Source organism: Heloderma suspectum, chromosome 1 (assembly GCF_057233095.1).
Source record: "Heloderma suspectum isolate Gila_16-S chromosome 1, 16-S_ref, whole genome shotgun sequence".
In the NCBI taxonomy this organism is placed as follows: domain Eukaryota; kingdom Metazoa; phylum Chordata; class Lepidosauria; order Squamata; family Helodermatidae; genus Heloderma; species Heloderma suspectum.
The window spans coordinates 352,628,144-352,645,956 of record NC_139458.1 but is presented as its reverse complement, the minus strand read 5'-3'; the positions used below and the strand labels follow the sequence as shown (position 1 = coordinate 352,645,956).

At 40.4% G+C, this 17,813-nt stretch overlaps 1 protein-coding gene across 6 annotated transcripts in view; it reads right to left on the bottom strand.

Annotated features, from left to right (window-relative positions):
- Positions 1–17,813, bottom strand: part of ARID1B (AT-rich interaction domain 1B) — a 536,503-nt gene that overhangs the window by 30,749 nt on the left and 487,941 nt on the right. For 5 of the 6 annotated variants that reach the window (XM_084827884.1, XM_084827885.1, XM_084827886.1 and 2 more), the window contains 4 exons: positions 15,114–15,220; positions 14,202–14,360; positions 5,859–6,068; positions 1,465–1,669 (listed from right to left, as the gene is read on the bottom strand). In XM_084827884.1, coding sequence (XP_084684010.1) covers positions 1,465–1,669; positions 5,859–6,068; positions 14,202–14,360; positions 15,114–15,220 — 681 coding nt within the window. The remainder of the gene's footprint in view (positions 1–1,464; positions 1,670–5,858; positions 6,069–14,201; positions 14,361–15,113; positions 15,221–17,813) is intronic. The other variant, XM_084827889.1, reaches the window with a different exon arrangement.

Below are 17,813 nucleotides of genomic sequence, written 5' to 3'. Positions count from 1 at the left end.
AAGGACAATGTTGGCAGGTGCTGGCATATATATCATGTGGAGGATGGGCTGGTGAATGGGTCCCCAGATGGCGACTCAGAAATTTACAAATAAATAAATGAAAATATATGGGCTGATGCTATTAATAGTATCATCTGAATAGATACAGGGATAGAGTTACCATTTTTGAGAGGCCTAGTCCCTGGATTTGTATACCTGTTGTAACAGTAAATACTGTATATACAGTATACAAAATACTGAGATATTAGCAAAGAGCTCCAGCAGCCCCAATGGAAGCTAGCGCTGATTCTCTAAAATCTTGGACTGAAGATCTGGTGACTTGTGGCCTATGTGTATACTTGGTCTCTGTTGCTCCCTTCATGTGCTTTCTCCACCCATTTCTTACCTTCTTCTGTATCTACTAACTGATCCCATTTCTGGTTCCTCCCTTTCTTTCAACTCAGTCTTTCAATATCCTGCCATCTTTTTTCTAGAACATTCAATTTTGCTAGTTTGTATTACTCTCCGTTTCCTACTCCCTCTTTCCCCCCAACTCCCATTTGTGGGCTCTGCACTCTCCTTGTGCTATCATTTCTTTCAAACTCCTACATACTGTATTTTCCCTTTTCCAGGCCTCCACCTCCTCCAAAACTAAAATATTCTCTGCCTGCCCAGCCCCTCTATGACATCAGAGGAACTCAGCCAATCGCTGTCAAAAATGTCACCACCTTCAGTAGAAAAAGTTAGTGTATTACTATATAAAACAGTATAAATGAAAACAGGAAGTTATCAATTATGAAAAGGAATATAAACAAAAATTTAAATCCACTGTAAAGAAGCTGGTTTTCTTGCTTTATCCACAATTAATGCATCTTTTAAATGAAATACAGAGCAATACCATAGTCATTTCATAGGCCCATTGCTAATAGAATTCCACTCAAGGTCCATAATAAAGGAAAGTCAGTCAAATATTTTTCTTCTACATTTTTTGGTTATGTTTATGGGTTTCTCCAACAGTTCCCAAATCCTTGCATTGTAAGCATTTTCTTGGGTTATCCTTACAGTATAAATGTTTGCTTTAACAATTTGGAATGCATTCTACTTCCCACTGAAATCAGTGGCAAAGCTCTTGTTTTAATGGATTGTTTCACCTGAATGTTTCACCTGAATGTTTTAACCATGAGATGTGAACAAAGCATGAAGAGTGTAGATGCATGCAGAAGATACTGTATATTTGCAAATGTTAATATGAAAGCAGATGTATATATGTTCTGCTTGCATCACACCACTCATAATCTCTTATGAGGCAGCTGTTCATATAGATTGCCACATACTACTAATATGTATTTCATGCAGGAGCTTTACAAGTTCATTAGGAATATCCATGAGTAACACAGGCTGAAACAGTCTAGGCACATTCAATAACTCCATCTCCTTTGAATGTTTAGAAAATACTGCCTATGTTTCTGCAGTTCTTCTACCTACCAGGAGAGGGCGGCTGAATCTTAGGTTGTTTTTTGGTATCTCCAGTGCTGAAGACTTCAGGAGGGGGCTCCTCCCCTCGTTCAATCTTGCATTCAAAGGCAAACAGGTACTGAATATATTGTTTTTTCAGGGAGCTGGCTGCGCTGCTCGAAGTGCCAACATTTAGGTTGGTTGCCAGCTCACGCCACTTCTTATTTTTATTAACCTGGCAAATAAATAAATAAATAAATACAATAGAAGAATCAGTGGATTGCAGCAAAGTGGATTGATTAAAGCCAGGAGACAAGAAAAGAAGGAAAAAAGCAAAGAAAAAGGAGAGCACTCAATGCCCTGTTGTTGTGTTTAATTTGCCTCTTTTAACTAATGCTCATTACTCCCATACTCAGAAATGCACGAACAGCATTTACACTCATGAAACCATTAAAGAACCTGCTGATAGCTATGTAAAATGCTTTGCTTGTAGAGAGGCATGTTCTGTCTGGCACCACTTCTCTATTCTTTGCACTTCTGGGGGGCTTGTGATGTGCAGTTAACCAATTTGTCTTGCCAAAATACCTAATGTGTATTTACCCGCTCTGACACACAAACATACATTCAGACTCTAATTTAACAAAACAGCATCTAGAAACTAATTTAAAATGGCAATAATAAGGCTGTTATTTCACTATTTAAGTGATTTGACACTGGTATGAAAGGCAGTTTCTCTTCCAAAATAGCCACTAGCTGAAGGATCATTTAGCCAGTAATTCCTGATTCAAGTGCTACAACTCCAGGGCTTCTTGTGAGGGAGATCAGTAATTTCTTTGCAGAACAAGAGCTCCAGTAGGAATTACAACGAATTTGGAACATACTGGGACAACTCGGAAACATTTTTTTCTTGCAGGCTTTCGAAGTAATGGTGCTTTGCTGGAATGAATCTTGCTTTGCAGTATATAACAGTAAACTGTGACTCTTCATGCTGTATACATTAAATTTTTGCTGCTCATGTGAAGAAAAAAGTGTGAAATGTGCATTCTTACTTATTTAATATGAAAATTGCAGCATGTAACAGCTTCCAAGTACATGTACACATGACAAAATAGACATGTGTATTATCACACATGATGGCATACCCAGCTGTATGCTTTTCTCTCTACATCTGTGCTGGAAAAGTATTGTGTGAAACAGTCCCTATTTACAAGGACTTGCCATGCTGGCATTCAAAATCATACTGGATGTTTCTCATCACAATATAAAGCGCCTCTTCCCCCTTTGAGGTATTCAGTCAACAGGCTGAAATTGGCTCAAATCCAAGTATTCTGCCTTATTGATAACAATAAATTGAATGCTAATACTTTAACTTATTTGTAAATTGGGCTGTACGTGACACAGAACTTATTCCATGCAGTACTGCTCTGAAAAGTGTTAGCTGTCAAATGGAACTGAAAGTCTGTTCCCAAGTGTCAGGATTTCTTTTGCCCCCACTGAACTTCAAACGCGGAATCAAACAGAGACAAGAGGCTTCAATCTACAGCTTTTAATCCATTACTTCAAAGTGTCATACAGATGCAAATTCTCAGTGACTCTCAGTCTACAAGGAAATGCTTTCAGGGGGTTCAAAAGGTAGCTACGAAAGTTGCCCACTGTTTGAAAGAAAGGCAGTCTTGCTAGCCTAACTTAAGGGGTGAGGGTAGGGGTGCACGAAAGTCACTTACCTGGTCTCGCAGCTTGCTTCGCGGTGGGGGGGAGGCGCTTTGCTGCTCCCCCCGAAGTTCAGGCCGGGGGGGGAGGCTTCCCTCCTCGTCCGGCTGAAATTCAGGCCAGGGGGGAGGCTTCCCACCTCGCTCGGCCGAAATTCAGGCCGGGGAGGAGGCGCCTCGCCTCGCCCGGCCGCGAAATAAAAAGTTAAAAAAAAAAAATGCCCCCGTGATAGGCTACGTGACGATTTACGTAGCCTATCACGGCTAGATCTGCAAAGTCAGCCGTGATAGGCTACGTTAATCGTCACGTAGCCTATCACGGGTGACTTTAAAAAAAAAAAGCGCGTATGCAAATGGCGGCCCCCATAGGGAGCCGCCATTTGCGTTCCTTATTTGGTCGCTGTAGTCTACGTATATCTTTACGTAGACTACGGCGAAAATAAGGGCAACGCAAATAGCGTTGCCCTTATTTTCGCCGTAGTCTACGTAATCTTTACGTAGACTACAGCGACCAAATAAGGAACACGAATGGCGGCTCCCTATGGGGGCCGCCATTAGCCGTACGCGCTTTTTTTTTTTTTAAGTCACCCGTGATAGGCTACGTGACGATTAACGTAGCCTATCACGGCTGACTTTGCAGATCTAGCCGTGATAGGCTACGTAAATCGTCACGTAGCCTATCACGGGGGCGTTTTTTTTTTTTTTTACTTTTCTTGGAATGGCGGCGGCGGCAGCCGGTCAAAAGACCGGCTGCCACCCCTGCCCCTGTTGAAGCCCTGCCGAACCGCCGCTGCGACCTGCCACCGGGAGCGACATTCGGGAAAGGTAAGTCCCATCCCGGGGGGGGGGGGTGCGGCGGAGAATTTCTTCCCGAAACTACTTCGGGGGGCCGAATACGTTGGCACTCGGCCCCCCGAAGTTTCGGGGAGAAATTCTCCCCCATCCCTAGGTGAGGGGAGGTCTCTGTCTCTCTCATGAGGCTTCTAAGTGCAGCTGTTCACACAGGGCCAATCGGGTAGACCGTCTAAGTTCTGCCCCAGCCTTCTCTCTCTTGGCTCTGCGTCTGTGCCTGGCATCTATTAATTCAGACTCCACAAACCCCACCTCTCCCTGTTCGCTATCTCTCACGGTGTGTGTGTGTGTGTGTGTGTGTGTGTGAAGAGGGACCCTCCTCTTCCAGCTGGACCTCTGAAACCTGAGGAGCCTGCCTAGCCACGTCTGGATTAGCCTGGGAAAATTCCTCCCCCATGTCTGGCAGTTCTTCAGAATCTGAACTCCCTGCACTCAGAAACACTCCTGACACTAAGCATATTTACTTGGAAGTAAGTTTCACTGATTTCAGTGGAATTTACTTAGAAACAAGCTAAATTCAGGATTATCAGCTTCAAGCTGAACTGGTTTCTGCATCAAGCTGTCCAATGAGTTGCATCACACTGTAGGTGTCAAATTGACTTTTTGAGTCATGTACCAATCAACTTTCACCTCAGTTAATTAGGCTTTCTTGTTCCATGTAAGTTGTAAAACAAAAGACATTATTATTAATTATAATTTTTGCTAATGTCTATACACTGACCAAGGAAATAGCAAAGTGTACGCTTAAGAAGCCAGAAGAGCCCTGGTTGTTAGATAAAATGGCAAAACTGTCAAGAGAAAAGCTACCCATTCCCTAGACCAGTCTTCCCTAACCCAGTGCACTCCAGATGTGTTGGACTACAACAGTAGTCCAACACATCTGGAGGGTACCAGGTTCAGGGAGGTGGCCCTAGCTAGATATACTTGGCATAACCCATATTTCAGGGGCAAAAAGTGAACATGTTTTCATAAATTTCCACTTTTGAGAATTATGCAACTCTTTTTGCATACCAACCCTCAATGAAGCTGAAGATGCTGTGGGAGAGGAGAGCTGAACTTTTACAAATTTATTTCAGTAACCAGACAAATCTATAGAGAAGGGAAGCAGGGAAGGCAAATCCTTTCCAGGCCTGGGCTGCTCTAGGCAAGGTCACTCAACAGGATGTAAGAGACTACGATGATTGTTGGCAACAAAACCAGCACAAAGGTTTGCTGTTCCTCCTCCTCCTCCCTCTGAGGCGTTATCAGCGAAGAGTCGGACACGAATTAACGACTGAACAACAACAACAACAGGAGTGACACAGCCAGAGAACTCATTTTGCTTTCCCTTCATTTGGCATATAATACACATGAACTGCAATAGAGGCTCTAGTCCTCTAGATGAGATCCGGCTCAGTACGCAAAATCCTCTATGATTATTCTAGCTTCAGGAACAATGTGGCAACTCTCTTCCATTTAATTCAATTTTCTCTTCAGCATTTTCACTTGACTTGGTATGGTTAAAACTGAAATTCATTCCCATATTTATTTTCATGCTTGTAACTAAATGACTCCTCTTTCCCATTTCAGACTATTGTGATGATTAACATTGCCAGGTTTTTTAAAACACAAAAGTGGACTTAGTACTGTCAGAAATCATTTCTACATTTGCTTTGAGTTTTGGGTTGAGTTAGAGAGGTAATAAGGCAACTTCATCATATTTATCTTAACCTGTCTTCATAAGAAAAGAGCAAGTACTATGTTCACATGGTTGTTGTTTTTTGTTAAAAAAAAAAGGAAGGAGTCCTACCATGACTCACTGTGAAAACCCCTAATTTAGAGTAAAGGTATTTAGAGTGCGTTCTTCAGACAACAATCTCTCACCTGGGCTAAACCTCCAATCTCCTTAACACAGACATAAAGCCTGAAAAGATCCAGTGGCTTCTTGCCTACAGCAGGCAGACTGGCCACAGGTGTTCCCCTCTCTTCCATGAAGTTGAGATACCGGTCCACCCATATTTTGCGCTCTGGTTCATTTCCCAGCTCATACATTTTTGTGATCTTCTCTCCGGTTGTGGTGGAGGAACTTGATTTCTAAAGCAAAGACATTTCAAAAAGAGAGTTGGGGTAGGGACAAGAAGGGAAAAGATAGTAAGAAACTCACAACAGTGACAAAGAGAGGATGTTCAACTAAAGCTATCACACAACATTCAGGAATGAAGGCTACTAGTTCAGGCACAAACAATACATTCGGTCCACATGCTGCGGGTGTATCTAATGTATACGACAAAGGGCCCAAACTCCCCATTTTATTACTGGCAAGTTTTGTCCATTTAGATGAACTTTGGATCTCAGAAGGCAAATTTCTGATGATACCTGAGCTCACTCTTAATTTGGATGTATTATACAATGCCTTTTATATATAACATACAAGGAACTGCTGAAACAAAAGCTAACTCAAAATTCCACCTTAAAATGAATGTTACAAGAGAGAGCAGCTAAAAAACACACCGTACACTTATGGAGCAGAATGAAACAGTTCTGCCAAATCTTTTTCTTTCTTTTTTTACCATTGCTGGCTGAAAAATAGGTAAAAGTCAGTCAACATTGGCATTTTAAAAAATGTTCTCACTGTATTCAATTGCAGAGCATGAGCTGTCAAAAGTGAACCAAATGACATGATTACCTGATGGAAGAGCATTGCCAGGAGTACATTATACCAGTTCTCCAAATTTTCCTATAGGTTCAATTCAGTTTTTTATTTGTGAAGCAGCAGCTGGCATGAGTCATTCATAGACTGTGTTCAGATTATCAAATCCTAGCTTAATAAGCCAGCATATGCATGATCTTGGTACACCTGGATGTGTCCCCAAGTGGTGAAGCAAATCAGGAAGCCAGATATAATTATAGCTTCCCATTACCAATAACTATAGTTTTCTGTTCACATATACTGGAACACTATGGTTAGCTGTGGCTTCCTGGCTTCTTTGCTCACTCATGCAAAGGGAGAAGCAAAGCAGCAGCAAAGGGCTGGCATGAAGGTGCATAAAGCTCATACATATTCTGGCTTATCAAGACAGGATTTGATAGCCTGAACTGGACATGCAGGACACACCACCTCTTCCCTGATGTCTCTTTCAACCACTTGTGTGTCAAGTTTGCATGATGATGTTGGCAGTAGCTGCTTGCCAGCTGGAGGCAGTTGCCAAAGTCTGATCCTCTTTTATTGTATGACTTTCCCTACTTATGATTAGCCTTTAGCAGCTGGGATAAACTGTGACTGAGTGACAGGATGGCAGAAAAGAGTTGAGATTCCAGCTTGGTATGGATTTTGTTAGAGATATGGGGAGAGCAATCCTATGCCCCCTAGGCAACGTCTGGCGGACAAAGGATTCTTTAGTTTCCTGGATGCAAGGTTGGAGACAGGACTCTGACCTCGCAGTCAGGAAACTGCGCTCCCTGCCCCCTCCTCCTTGTAGCTGGCGCAGAGAGAACCACGCCAGCTACCTCTCCATGCTCAGTAAACAGTGTGGAGATGTGGGAAAGGGGATTTTCCTGGGGTTGTGGAGGGGAAGAGACCAGGGCAGCTGGCTTACGTCTTTTCCTATGGCTGCCCCAGCCTCCTTCCCTCCCTCTCCCCAAAGCCTCTGCTAGACAGGTGAATCACTCATCTCACTTAAATGCAGCGTGGGAGGCACAAGGCACCTCCTGCTCTGCATAGGATTCTTGTAAGCCTCCAAGTTCAAGGGTTTACGAGTACCCAGGGTGCAACCCATAGCACTGTGCTCTAAATCTGCTGTTTAGATATATATATATATATTATTTCCATGTCTAGAACTTGTTGATAGTGTTTGATTTTAGGTATGTTGCAACCTGCCATGAACAGAACTCTAAATATATAAAGTGAACTGTCACAATCATTTTGCATGTGGGGAAACCTGGCAACTCAATGTTTCAAAGTAGGGGAAGGTAGAGAATTATTATTATTCAAGGTAATAAGTAATCACAAAGGTCACCATTGTCAAAGCTATATAGTCTTTGCTTTGTATGAGTAAGGAACAGGAAACAGGTCTTCAACCTATAGACAGATAGATCACAGTCTACAACTTCTACTTTTCCTTCCACAACCCTTTCAGTTGGACCCTATATGCATCTCTGTGATAAAATATATGGGAGGATCTTTAAATTGCAACCCAACTTTACCTTATGGAACTGAATGTTATTTTGCATCAAGAAGGTCATCTGTACCCAGTGCTTTAAATAACTGGGAAATAGGTGTATTCAGCATGGGAAATTGTAAGCATATGACATTATACTTATGGGGGAATGGACTTTTTAAACAGTATTTTCAGATATCAGTTATGTCAATTGTAGCCTGATAATCTAATACTGTGCTGGGTGTAGCAATACAAATATACTATATGAGTATGGTATGTGCCATATCTTTGCAATGGGGACAAAGGAATAACCACTGGCACAGCAGCACTCATTAGACTGGTGTGCCAGTGATGGGTCTGGGACCGAATATTGCCACTAGCACAATATAGGTAGTGGCAGGGCTCTTGGCTCCTAGGTGTTCCAGAAGAATAGGACTGAACCATTATGTTGTAATAAATGTAGGCTGCCACCTTGAGGGCTTTCTGTGTAAAGGTGTTGTAAAAATAATTTTAAATTTTAAAAAATTAAAAAATATCCAACAACTGTCTTTCTCAGTATGGATTTTTTTTTTTTACTTTTGGAGGCACAAACACAATTTTCAATTACCCCATGCTGGTGCTAGAGGAAAGGAGTGGGGAAGCTATTCTTCCCATTCTTCCTTCCCCCTGCAGGCCTCAGGAAGAAGGGGGAATCAGAGGAAATTTGCCTTCTTTTTTCCTCCAATAGAAAGCCTCTACTTCCATAAATTCCATATGTCCCCCAAAGATCTGTGTTTCATCTGGCTGAAACCTGGGAGACTCATTAGATACAAACAGCCAGAGTTTTTATTTCCAAGGTTATTATTTCCAATGAATGTAATATTAGGTATGATCTAGCCAGAGTTAAAATTTCTGTATCCCACTGAATTCATGGGAGATTTAATGAGCTTAAAATTCTCCCACTGAAACCAACAGGATTTAAAATGTTTAGCTCTGGCTGGATTGGGTCCACTGATTTGAATTAACTAAATCACCCTGCCACTGAAAGCTTTTTGTCTTATTAACAGAATTCTAATGTATTCACTACTTGTATGTAATGTGGTCTATCACATTCTGAAGTAAAAGACAATATCAAAGCTACTTTTAGCATATTAATTACTAGGGTTGAATGTGGTTTACTAGATGCAAATAGAGGGTTGTAGTGGGAAAGTGTATCCTGACACAAGGCAGGCCATGTTGCCTCTTGCATGGCTGCATTTGCTTAATTTAGGAGAATGTTATTTGTTTAACAAGTCTAAGCTTAAAAGAACTATGTAGAAAACTGTTTCAGAATGAATTTTTAAAACCACAAAAAGGGGTCTAGATATTTCACCGATATTAAAGAATAAGTCAATATCAAGTTAGAATCTAGAGTTGGCTTTGCACAACAACGCAGGAGGAAGCAAACAAATTATTTATGCCCCTGAACAACAAATTATGGCAGCCAACACCAGTGTTGTTAATTAGTTTTTGTATTTTCTCACTTGTGATGTCACATGCTGTATAATGGCAGCAAATGTTATCTATGTTTAATAAAGGCCTTAATAATTTTTCACTCTGCTGCCATATCAACTGCCTATTATAAGAAACATTCAGCCTTAATGGCCAAACGAAGGTTTTCAAGTGAAAACAGTGAAACACTCCTTCCTATACTGCTGTATCATCAAAGAAGGGAAAATAGTTTACAGTCTTTTCTTTGCTGGGCAGTTGTACTATCTACATAAAGAAAAGTCACTTTCCAATGAGATGGCAACAGGCCACAAAGTGACAACATAATCTGAAAACATCACAATTTACAGAAGGTAAGAAGGACTTCTCACTGCAGGAGCTTTCAGGCTGTCAAGCTCAGCAAAGTGGGTACAATTTCTTCTAAACTGAAATATTAACTTTAAGAAGAAAAAGGAAAAATCTTCCCATAAAGGGGTTGATTTCCTACTGTCTGTACCCCACAGCTAAAGACATCAAAATTTCACATTTTGCACATGCTACTGCTCAGCCAAGCACAAATTGCAGCAGCTTTGTGTGGCCAGATTCAACCTAGAGCACATACTTCCTTAAAGGAAAGTTTTACACTCCACATTTCTAGGATTTATTATACCATAAAACTGATACATTATGAACTAAAGTCAGTTCAACAATCAGTGCTGGGCTAAATAGTAAAAAATAATAAATGCAACCACAGATTGTTTTGTTGATATACAGTGAGTCCTTTTAAGTAATGTAACTATTTGTGCTGGCATAGAATAACCAAAGGTATTGATAATAAGAGACTTCTGAAAGAAGATTAACAGATCATATAATTTCCATATCTGATTTGTTGTATCTGGTATTTCTTAAAGCTTGCAAAACTGAAAAAGTATGCTGGCAGAGAATATAGCATTTCTATATTTGCATATGTAACACAACTTGTACAGCAGTTGTGCATTTATTGTCCCAATTTTGCCTGCTCTCTCCATATGCAATTAAGATCTTACCAATAACTACCCTGTAGTAAACTGTTTTTGTATGTGTACATGCAACACATCTCTGCTAGTATATGTGTGTAGAGACAAATAAAAAAATAGCTCCTGCAGGAAAAGTGCGCATATATATATTGATGCCAAAACCTAAATTTGAACACTGTGTAACCCTCACTGCAAGAACTGTGGCAGTATTATCATTTTCTGATTTGTATACGTTATTGTCCCAAATGCAGAGACTGTTGGCTATCATAAGGGACTTGTTCACTATCCTGCATGCATCTGATAAATATCCAGAATTATGGAGTTACACTACTGAAAGTTGATGATGACCATTATATGATTGCCCACGTTCACTACTCTATCTCTGTACATTTGGACATTCACCAGATACACAAGGGCCTGTTAACATTCCTTTGTGATTGTTGACTATCTGAACATCTTAGATATTCACTGTAACTTATATATTAATACAGAAATGGCCCTCATAGTCACAAGCAGGATGAGTGTAGAGAGAAAGCCTCTATATAATAGTGGTCCCTGGTAGGAAGCAATGTGTCTCTTGGTTTGACAGTAGAGTATGATGGAAACTTGAGAACTGGCTTTTGTATATATTGATTTGACCTATTCATGCAGATACAGAGTAAATATAAACTGATTATAGAAACAATATAATGGCATACCCGGTTGGAAAGTCTCTCAATAAATAATTATGGAATCCAGTATCTGTTGGAGCAATCCTAACCTGCAGTTAAGCTGGCTGGAGGGGATCAGGATGAAGCAGAGGTGCTTCTCTGCTGGTGTGGGGGGGCACATCTGCCCCAGAGGCCCCCGTTGATCTACCATTGGCAGTAGGCACCAAAAATAGGGCATTCAGGGGGCAGGTCGGAGGTGGCCTTGGATCTGCTGGATACAAAGACCCTTCATTCCCCCGGGAGACCCCAAGATTGTCGTCCTCAACTATGCCAATTTGGAGCTGGAATAATTAATACCACCCCAATAGAGACCGGGGGTGGGGTGGAGTAAAAAATAAGAACCATCAGGAGAATTGGAAGACAAAATATGCCCCACACCTGCTGCTCTGGTTGGCATGAGCCAGCAAGGCTTTGGAAGTGGTGGATTGTCTGCCATTTCACTCTCCTGCCACAGTTAGGATTGCTCTACCCATTTTTTCTCTCTCCAAATTGCATCAACAATCCAAATTAAAAGTCTTTGTAATACAGCGATATAACGATGCTTAACTGTAACCATGCTAGCTATAAAATGTATTTTCTGGTACAAATTATTTCAGTATTTAAATCTGGCCAGGCAGTGGATATGATTATTGGTATTTGTACCAGCCAGTTGATGTAAAGACTGGTCATCGAAGATCTGATAGTTGCTGTAGTCAGTAAAACCTGACAATACCTTTATTTTGTAGCCCTTTATTTTGTAGTAGTATATAGATTAGTACCCCAGTCTGAAACTTGTTTCTTTGAAATAATTTCCACTGAAATCAAAGGACTGGGATGAAAAGTAGTCTGGATACGTCACTTGGTTCTGTAAAAGTTTTAGATTAATTTCCAAGAACTATATCTGAAGTGAAGAGTGTTTGCTCTAAATTGAAAACAGAACGGTAATTCTTCCACCTCCAAAAAATCTGAAGTGGTTCTCTTTAATTTACGTGGAAACAAAACATGCATTTCTAACAGGCTCCCCGGGGATGAATAACAGCTTAAAGAACTCATGAATACATATTTCTACTCAAAAGATCTGTATTTCCAGAAACCTTTAAAAGGATTGACAGTCTATGCGCTTAATGTCTCCCTGTCCCCATTTAAGAAAAAAGGAAAATATTAAGAAAAATGCAAAACAAGTGCAGTCTGCAGAATTGTCCATGCAGACATGCATTCAGATATGTCCAGTTCGGCGCTTAGAGAGCACATTGCCAGATGCCTTCTGAGACTCAAAGTCGTGCCCTTTTGGCCTCAAAACTAGGTTAAGTGATGTAAGTCATTTTCTGCATGTCTGTCTTTTCCCAGCTCCTTTCTACTTTTCCTGATGTTTTCACACCAAACACAAAGGGATTTAAGCAAGGATCTCAGGAAATCCTCTACAACATAATGCATTTATTTAAAATATTAGTTATGGTCTTGAGCACTGGCCTTTTGTACTGGCCTACTGAGAAGAGCTTAGAAATCTACTCTTAGAGAAGCAATTTGACTAAATACTGAATATTTTCAGGACAACTGATCCTTTTTATGTTCATGGGACAAACTTGTAATCATGGTAAAGATGCGACTCTCAATGGAAACAGCAGCTATGTGTGGAGCACAGTGTGTCCCATTCCACAAATAATATCTAGTGCATGTGTTCCAAAGTCATTAATGTAATGGAGGAGGATAATGTAAGCCGCCTTGAGTTCCTTGCAAGAGGGAGAAAGGCGGGGCATAAATGCAATAAATAAATAAATAAATAAATATTAGGTTCTACATTTCTCTGCCAATCGCAACCAATGATATGGAGTGGGGTGGGTTCACTATAATCAGGACATGGGTGAGTCTTTGTATTGCAAGGTACGGTGGTGGGAATAGACATGGGGCTGCTGTTTGGGGGGCAGCCACATGTTGTTCATAATATCTAGTCTGGCTCAGGTATCAAATCTGATGAAATCAGATTTTCAAAAAATCTTGCTAGACATCACACTTTAATCCCTTTCCTACCCTTTGAGATATTAAGTCTGCACACTTATCTGGGAGTAAGTCCCATTGACCTCAATGGGGCTTACTTCTGAGTAGACATGTTTAGGATTGCATTGTAAGTGTCCTTGTGAAAATCAGTGTCTCAACGAAGAGACGCTAGTATGTTTAGTTTCCATTTTTCATGCTGTTAGACAGCACCATTTCCTTAAATAAATCTGTATCTACAGATGACTTTTTTTCATTTTTAATCTAAAGCAGGTGCAGGGATTCCAATCTGCCCCACACTAGGGTTCCAGTTTGGATCAGGGGCCCTGCACCTATTCCAGAGTAAAAATGAAAAAAAAAGAAAGGAAGACATAACTGCTAGATATGGATTTAAAGTAATGTCTGTTTTGGCCCTATAGGATCTCATAATTCTTCAAGAAAGAGAGATTAATTTCTGTTTTTAGGCTGTAATACTAATTAACACCCAAGTGAAAAAAAATCAGTTTTGCAAAGAGTTTGGACCCAGTGACTGAAGCAGAATGTCTTTATCAACACAGTTAGCATGCTCTGTTAGCTGATGCATTATGAGAAATATGTTTTCTTCACAACATCTGCTGTATTACAAGAAAAGCAAAAGTCTGTGGTACACACAAATTTAATCTTTCTTAAAAAGGGGGGGGGGGGTCGACCAAATTTTGCCCTCAGCCAAGCAAGCCCAGTACCCAGCTAAAACTGAGTCAAAGAATGATGAGCTGCATGTATATATAACTAAGGGCAGAATTCAGCCTCTTCTGTCATTACAAAGAAAGAAAATCCTTCAGTGGATAAATAATGAGGAAAAGATTCTATAAAACAAACAAGCAAGCATTAAAATATAATAAGTACAAAAAAACCAAACAAAAAAACACAAAAGCCAGAGCCACTTACAGGGCTTGATGGAGTCTTTGGCCAGCCTGGGCTGCCAATGCTATCACTTTCATCTCCATGAAATGAGGAGATGCTAGCAGAGCTTGGGGACATTGGGGAAGGGGCTGGCAGGTAGCCTGGGGTTGGGGGCTGAGAAATACCCTGAGAGCTGTAGCTATCCTGTGGTAGAGGAATAAAAAAAAGGACAAAGGCAGGGCAAACTTTATTAAAAATGAAAAAAATACATCCAGTTTAACAGACTGACCAATTTTTTTATTTTAACTATATAAAATATAAAGAGAGAGAGAGAGAGAGAGAGAACACACACACAGAAAAACATACACATATAAATATATAATATGTAGAAGTATTAAAACATTATTAAATATAATTTGGAAAGATTGCTGGATGCTTGGCTGAAGTCACTATGCCACCATGCTTCCTTCAAGCTAGATGGAGTGTCAAGCATGGGTTTCCCCTTATGAGATAAAGAGAATAAATAAATAAAAATAAAGCTGTTCACCTTATTTTTATCAAATAAGGCAGGAAAGCAAAATATTAAAGTATGCTGCTGCTGCTGCTACTGCTGAAACGGCCAAAAAAGGAAGCTATAACTGAAGACAGAGAAAATGGCTGCAAATATCAAGACTAAGGTAAGATCCGTTTTTCCCCACCCAGCAGCTAAGCTGAATTCCCATGTAAGATTTTGCTGAGGTTTCTTTGCCCCAGTGAGTTAAATGCCATAAGAACTAGTAACTTTCAGATCCACATGATGAAGGGAAGAAAATAAAATAACATAAAAGAGATTGCACGTGAATGGAAAACAGCATGCACGATAGAACAGAAAAAGGCAAGCTCAAATCAGAGAATGAAGGACAACATAGCAGAGATCTGCTGTGCCAAACCGACACCGCATGCACCCAAGGGAAGTACCTTTTTGCTCTCAGGCTGAGGAGGCCCTTCTTCTTTTCCATCTGGTTTGAGATGAATGGGCAGTTTGGAGTCGCCTGGAGTCATCATATCTGCAAGACCCATAGGTGCTAATCGAAAACAGGAGACATGGTTTAGCATTAAGGTTGAAGTCTTGCTGTCAGAAACTGCTGACACAAGAAATGTAGACTATACCAGTACCCCTCCTTTTATGGGGCCTACAAGTCCTTTATATGCAGCAACTACATATAAAAATGTGTTGGATGCATAACAAGGGGGAACATTTCTAAACTAGTGCATCGGTGTAGCCATTTTACAAACCTGAAACACATGTCTTTTTGCAAATTATCACATGATTAACTACTTACACCAGCATAAGCCCAAACTATGTATGTTTGTCATGCTAATGCTGAAAAATTATTACCAACTTCATTAGGTACATCTTTTATTTGTGGGCTGGAAAACAATGTTTCCTTCTAAGAATCATGATCTCAAGTATGAATATTTAAATCATTACTAGAGTTTTCATCATACATGCCACTTTCAAATGAGGGATTGAGCCACAAACCATGGCGCACTGACACGACTAGAAAGCTATTGTGATTACTAGCATTTATCAGTTACTATACTGGGTGTAGGTATAAAATGGCATTCCGTAGTACCCAGAGCCAAGGGAGACTTTCTAGCCATCTGGAGTAGCAATGTAAGAGAAACTGATTATTTGGTTCTCACGAGGGTGTTTTCTATGAAGCCACTGTCAGAACTGGTTCCTCCACCTCTCCCTAGCTGTGAACAATCAATGGCTATGAAGATTGGGAACGACAAGCACAAGACATACTCCTTAATGTCCCCAACACTGACATACAGATCTGTCTTGCAGCAGATTTGTGTTCTGAAAGAAATTCTTGCACCCATGGATCTCCTTACAGGTCAGATCCATGTGTCAATAATACAGATACGACTTTATTACTGGACTAACAGAGGTACGAATGATTCTCACATCAACTATTCCAACTAATAAATTAAGGTCTGAAGTGGCCCTTGTGGTATGTTATCTGAAGCACAATAAAATCCTTATGATTACAGTATAAAATATCACATAATATTTCTCTGAGCCTCTTAGTTACCAAATCCCAGACCTGCAACATATTCAATTGCGGCTACACTCTTCAACTTGTAAATTATTCTGTAGATCTGCTCTGTAGCTGACATGGGCATTCAGCTCTTTTCCTTCTTAAAGAAGTCAGCTGGGAACACAGCTGAATACTGATAATTCTTGTTCAGATAACACCTATGCAGACACTTTACAGAGGTGTGCCAAAGAAATGTTCATTTTTTCCCAGTGTTTTGAAGGTGTGAGAAGTACAGTATAGGGTTATTGTTGCACTTCTCCTGAATTTCTTGCTTTAAACCTGAAGGCAAAAAGAAGCATTCACATCAAAGATATACATCATGTTCCCTCTGTACAGCGTAGAATTGTATGTGCACTTTGTGTTCTCAAAATTACCTTACAGAATACATGTTCATGTTAATTTATTTCCCAAAGACTCAGGTTAGGGACAGCAATACTTGAATATTTGGTTCAAGTAACCTTCTGTCATACTTCAGTCCTCTCACCTCTGCCCAAAGCTCCACTGTCAAAATCATTCACCTTTTACTTTGTTTAGACTGTGTGAGGGGCCCCTCCTCAGATCTCTACAACTGGCTTCCTATCCCCTCCTGTATCCAGGAGACTTCTTGCCCTGATTGTTAAAGCTTTCCACAAATTTGCCTCACCATATTTTGGTCCTTGTCACCTGTTATATTCCTGCCCATGACTTTCTAACATCCTCAGCCATCCATCTCTTGCTCTCCAGTTTTGAGTTCACACATTCTGCCTTGCTGCCTCTGTATGTGCAAGTCCTTCCCTGAAGATGTATGTGGTATGTCATCTCTCTTACATTATTAATCCCTTCTCAGAACTCTTCTATTTTGAGGGGCACTTGGCTCAAACCTGTGCAGTGCAACCCTAAACAGGTTTACTCAGATGTAAGTCCTATTGCGCTCCATGGGACTTAATCCCTACTAAGTGTGTTTAGGGTTACATCCTAAAGCTGCAGTCCCATACCCACAAACCCAGGCATAAGCTCCACTGAACTCAGTGGGACTTACTTTTGAGTAGACCTGTCTCGGGATTGCACAGTTAGTCCTTGTGCTGTTCACAGTCCTTTCTTCCTACCCTTGTCTCTGCCTCCCCATCCTCTGTTATCTTTCCTATTGTCTGTTTTAGTCTGCAAGTTTCTTGGGGGCAGAGCCCTGTATGCTTTTTGCTTACACAATTCTTTAAAGTCCTGTGAACACACTGACCATTGCATGTGTGTAAAAGACAGCAAGTAAGAAATAGTAACTATTCTTATAAATATTTACAGTCCTTTTCAAGGAAAGGTGACAAAACAAAATGTAAAGTATCATGCTTAGTTTTTGAGATAATAGTAAATATTCAAATGAGTTAAACTTTCATTTCTGTGATTCAACCTTGAAATCAAAATAGGAAAAAACAATACTACAGACCTCAACAATTACAAAACCATGTGGGCAAAGGGAGCTCTACATTCCTTATGGAATATAAACTAACTAAAACAGCGTATTTTAGTAACTATGCAAAATGTGTAAAAAAAAAAAAAGAAGCGGAGGGAGAAAGCAAGGCTAAATAAAATCTGAGAG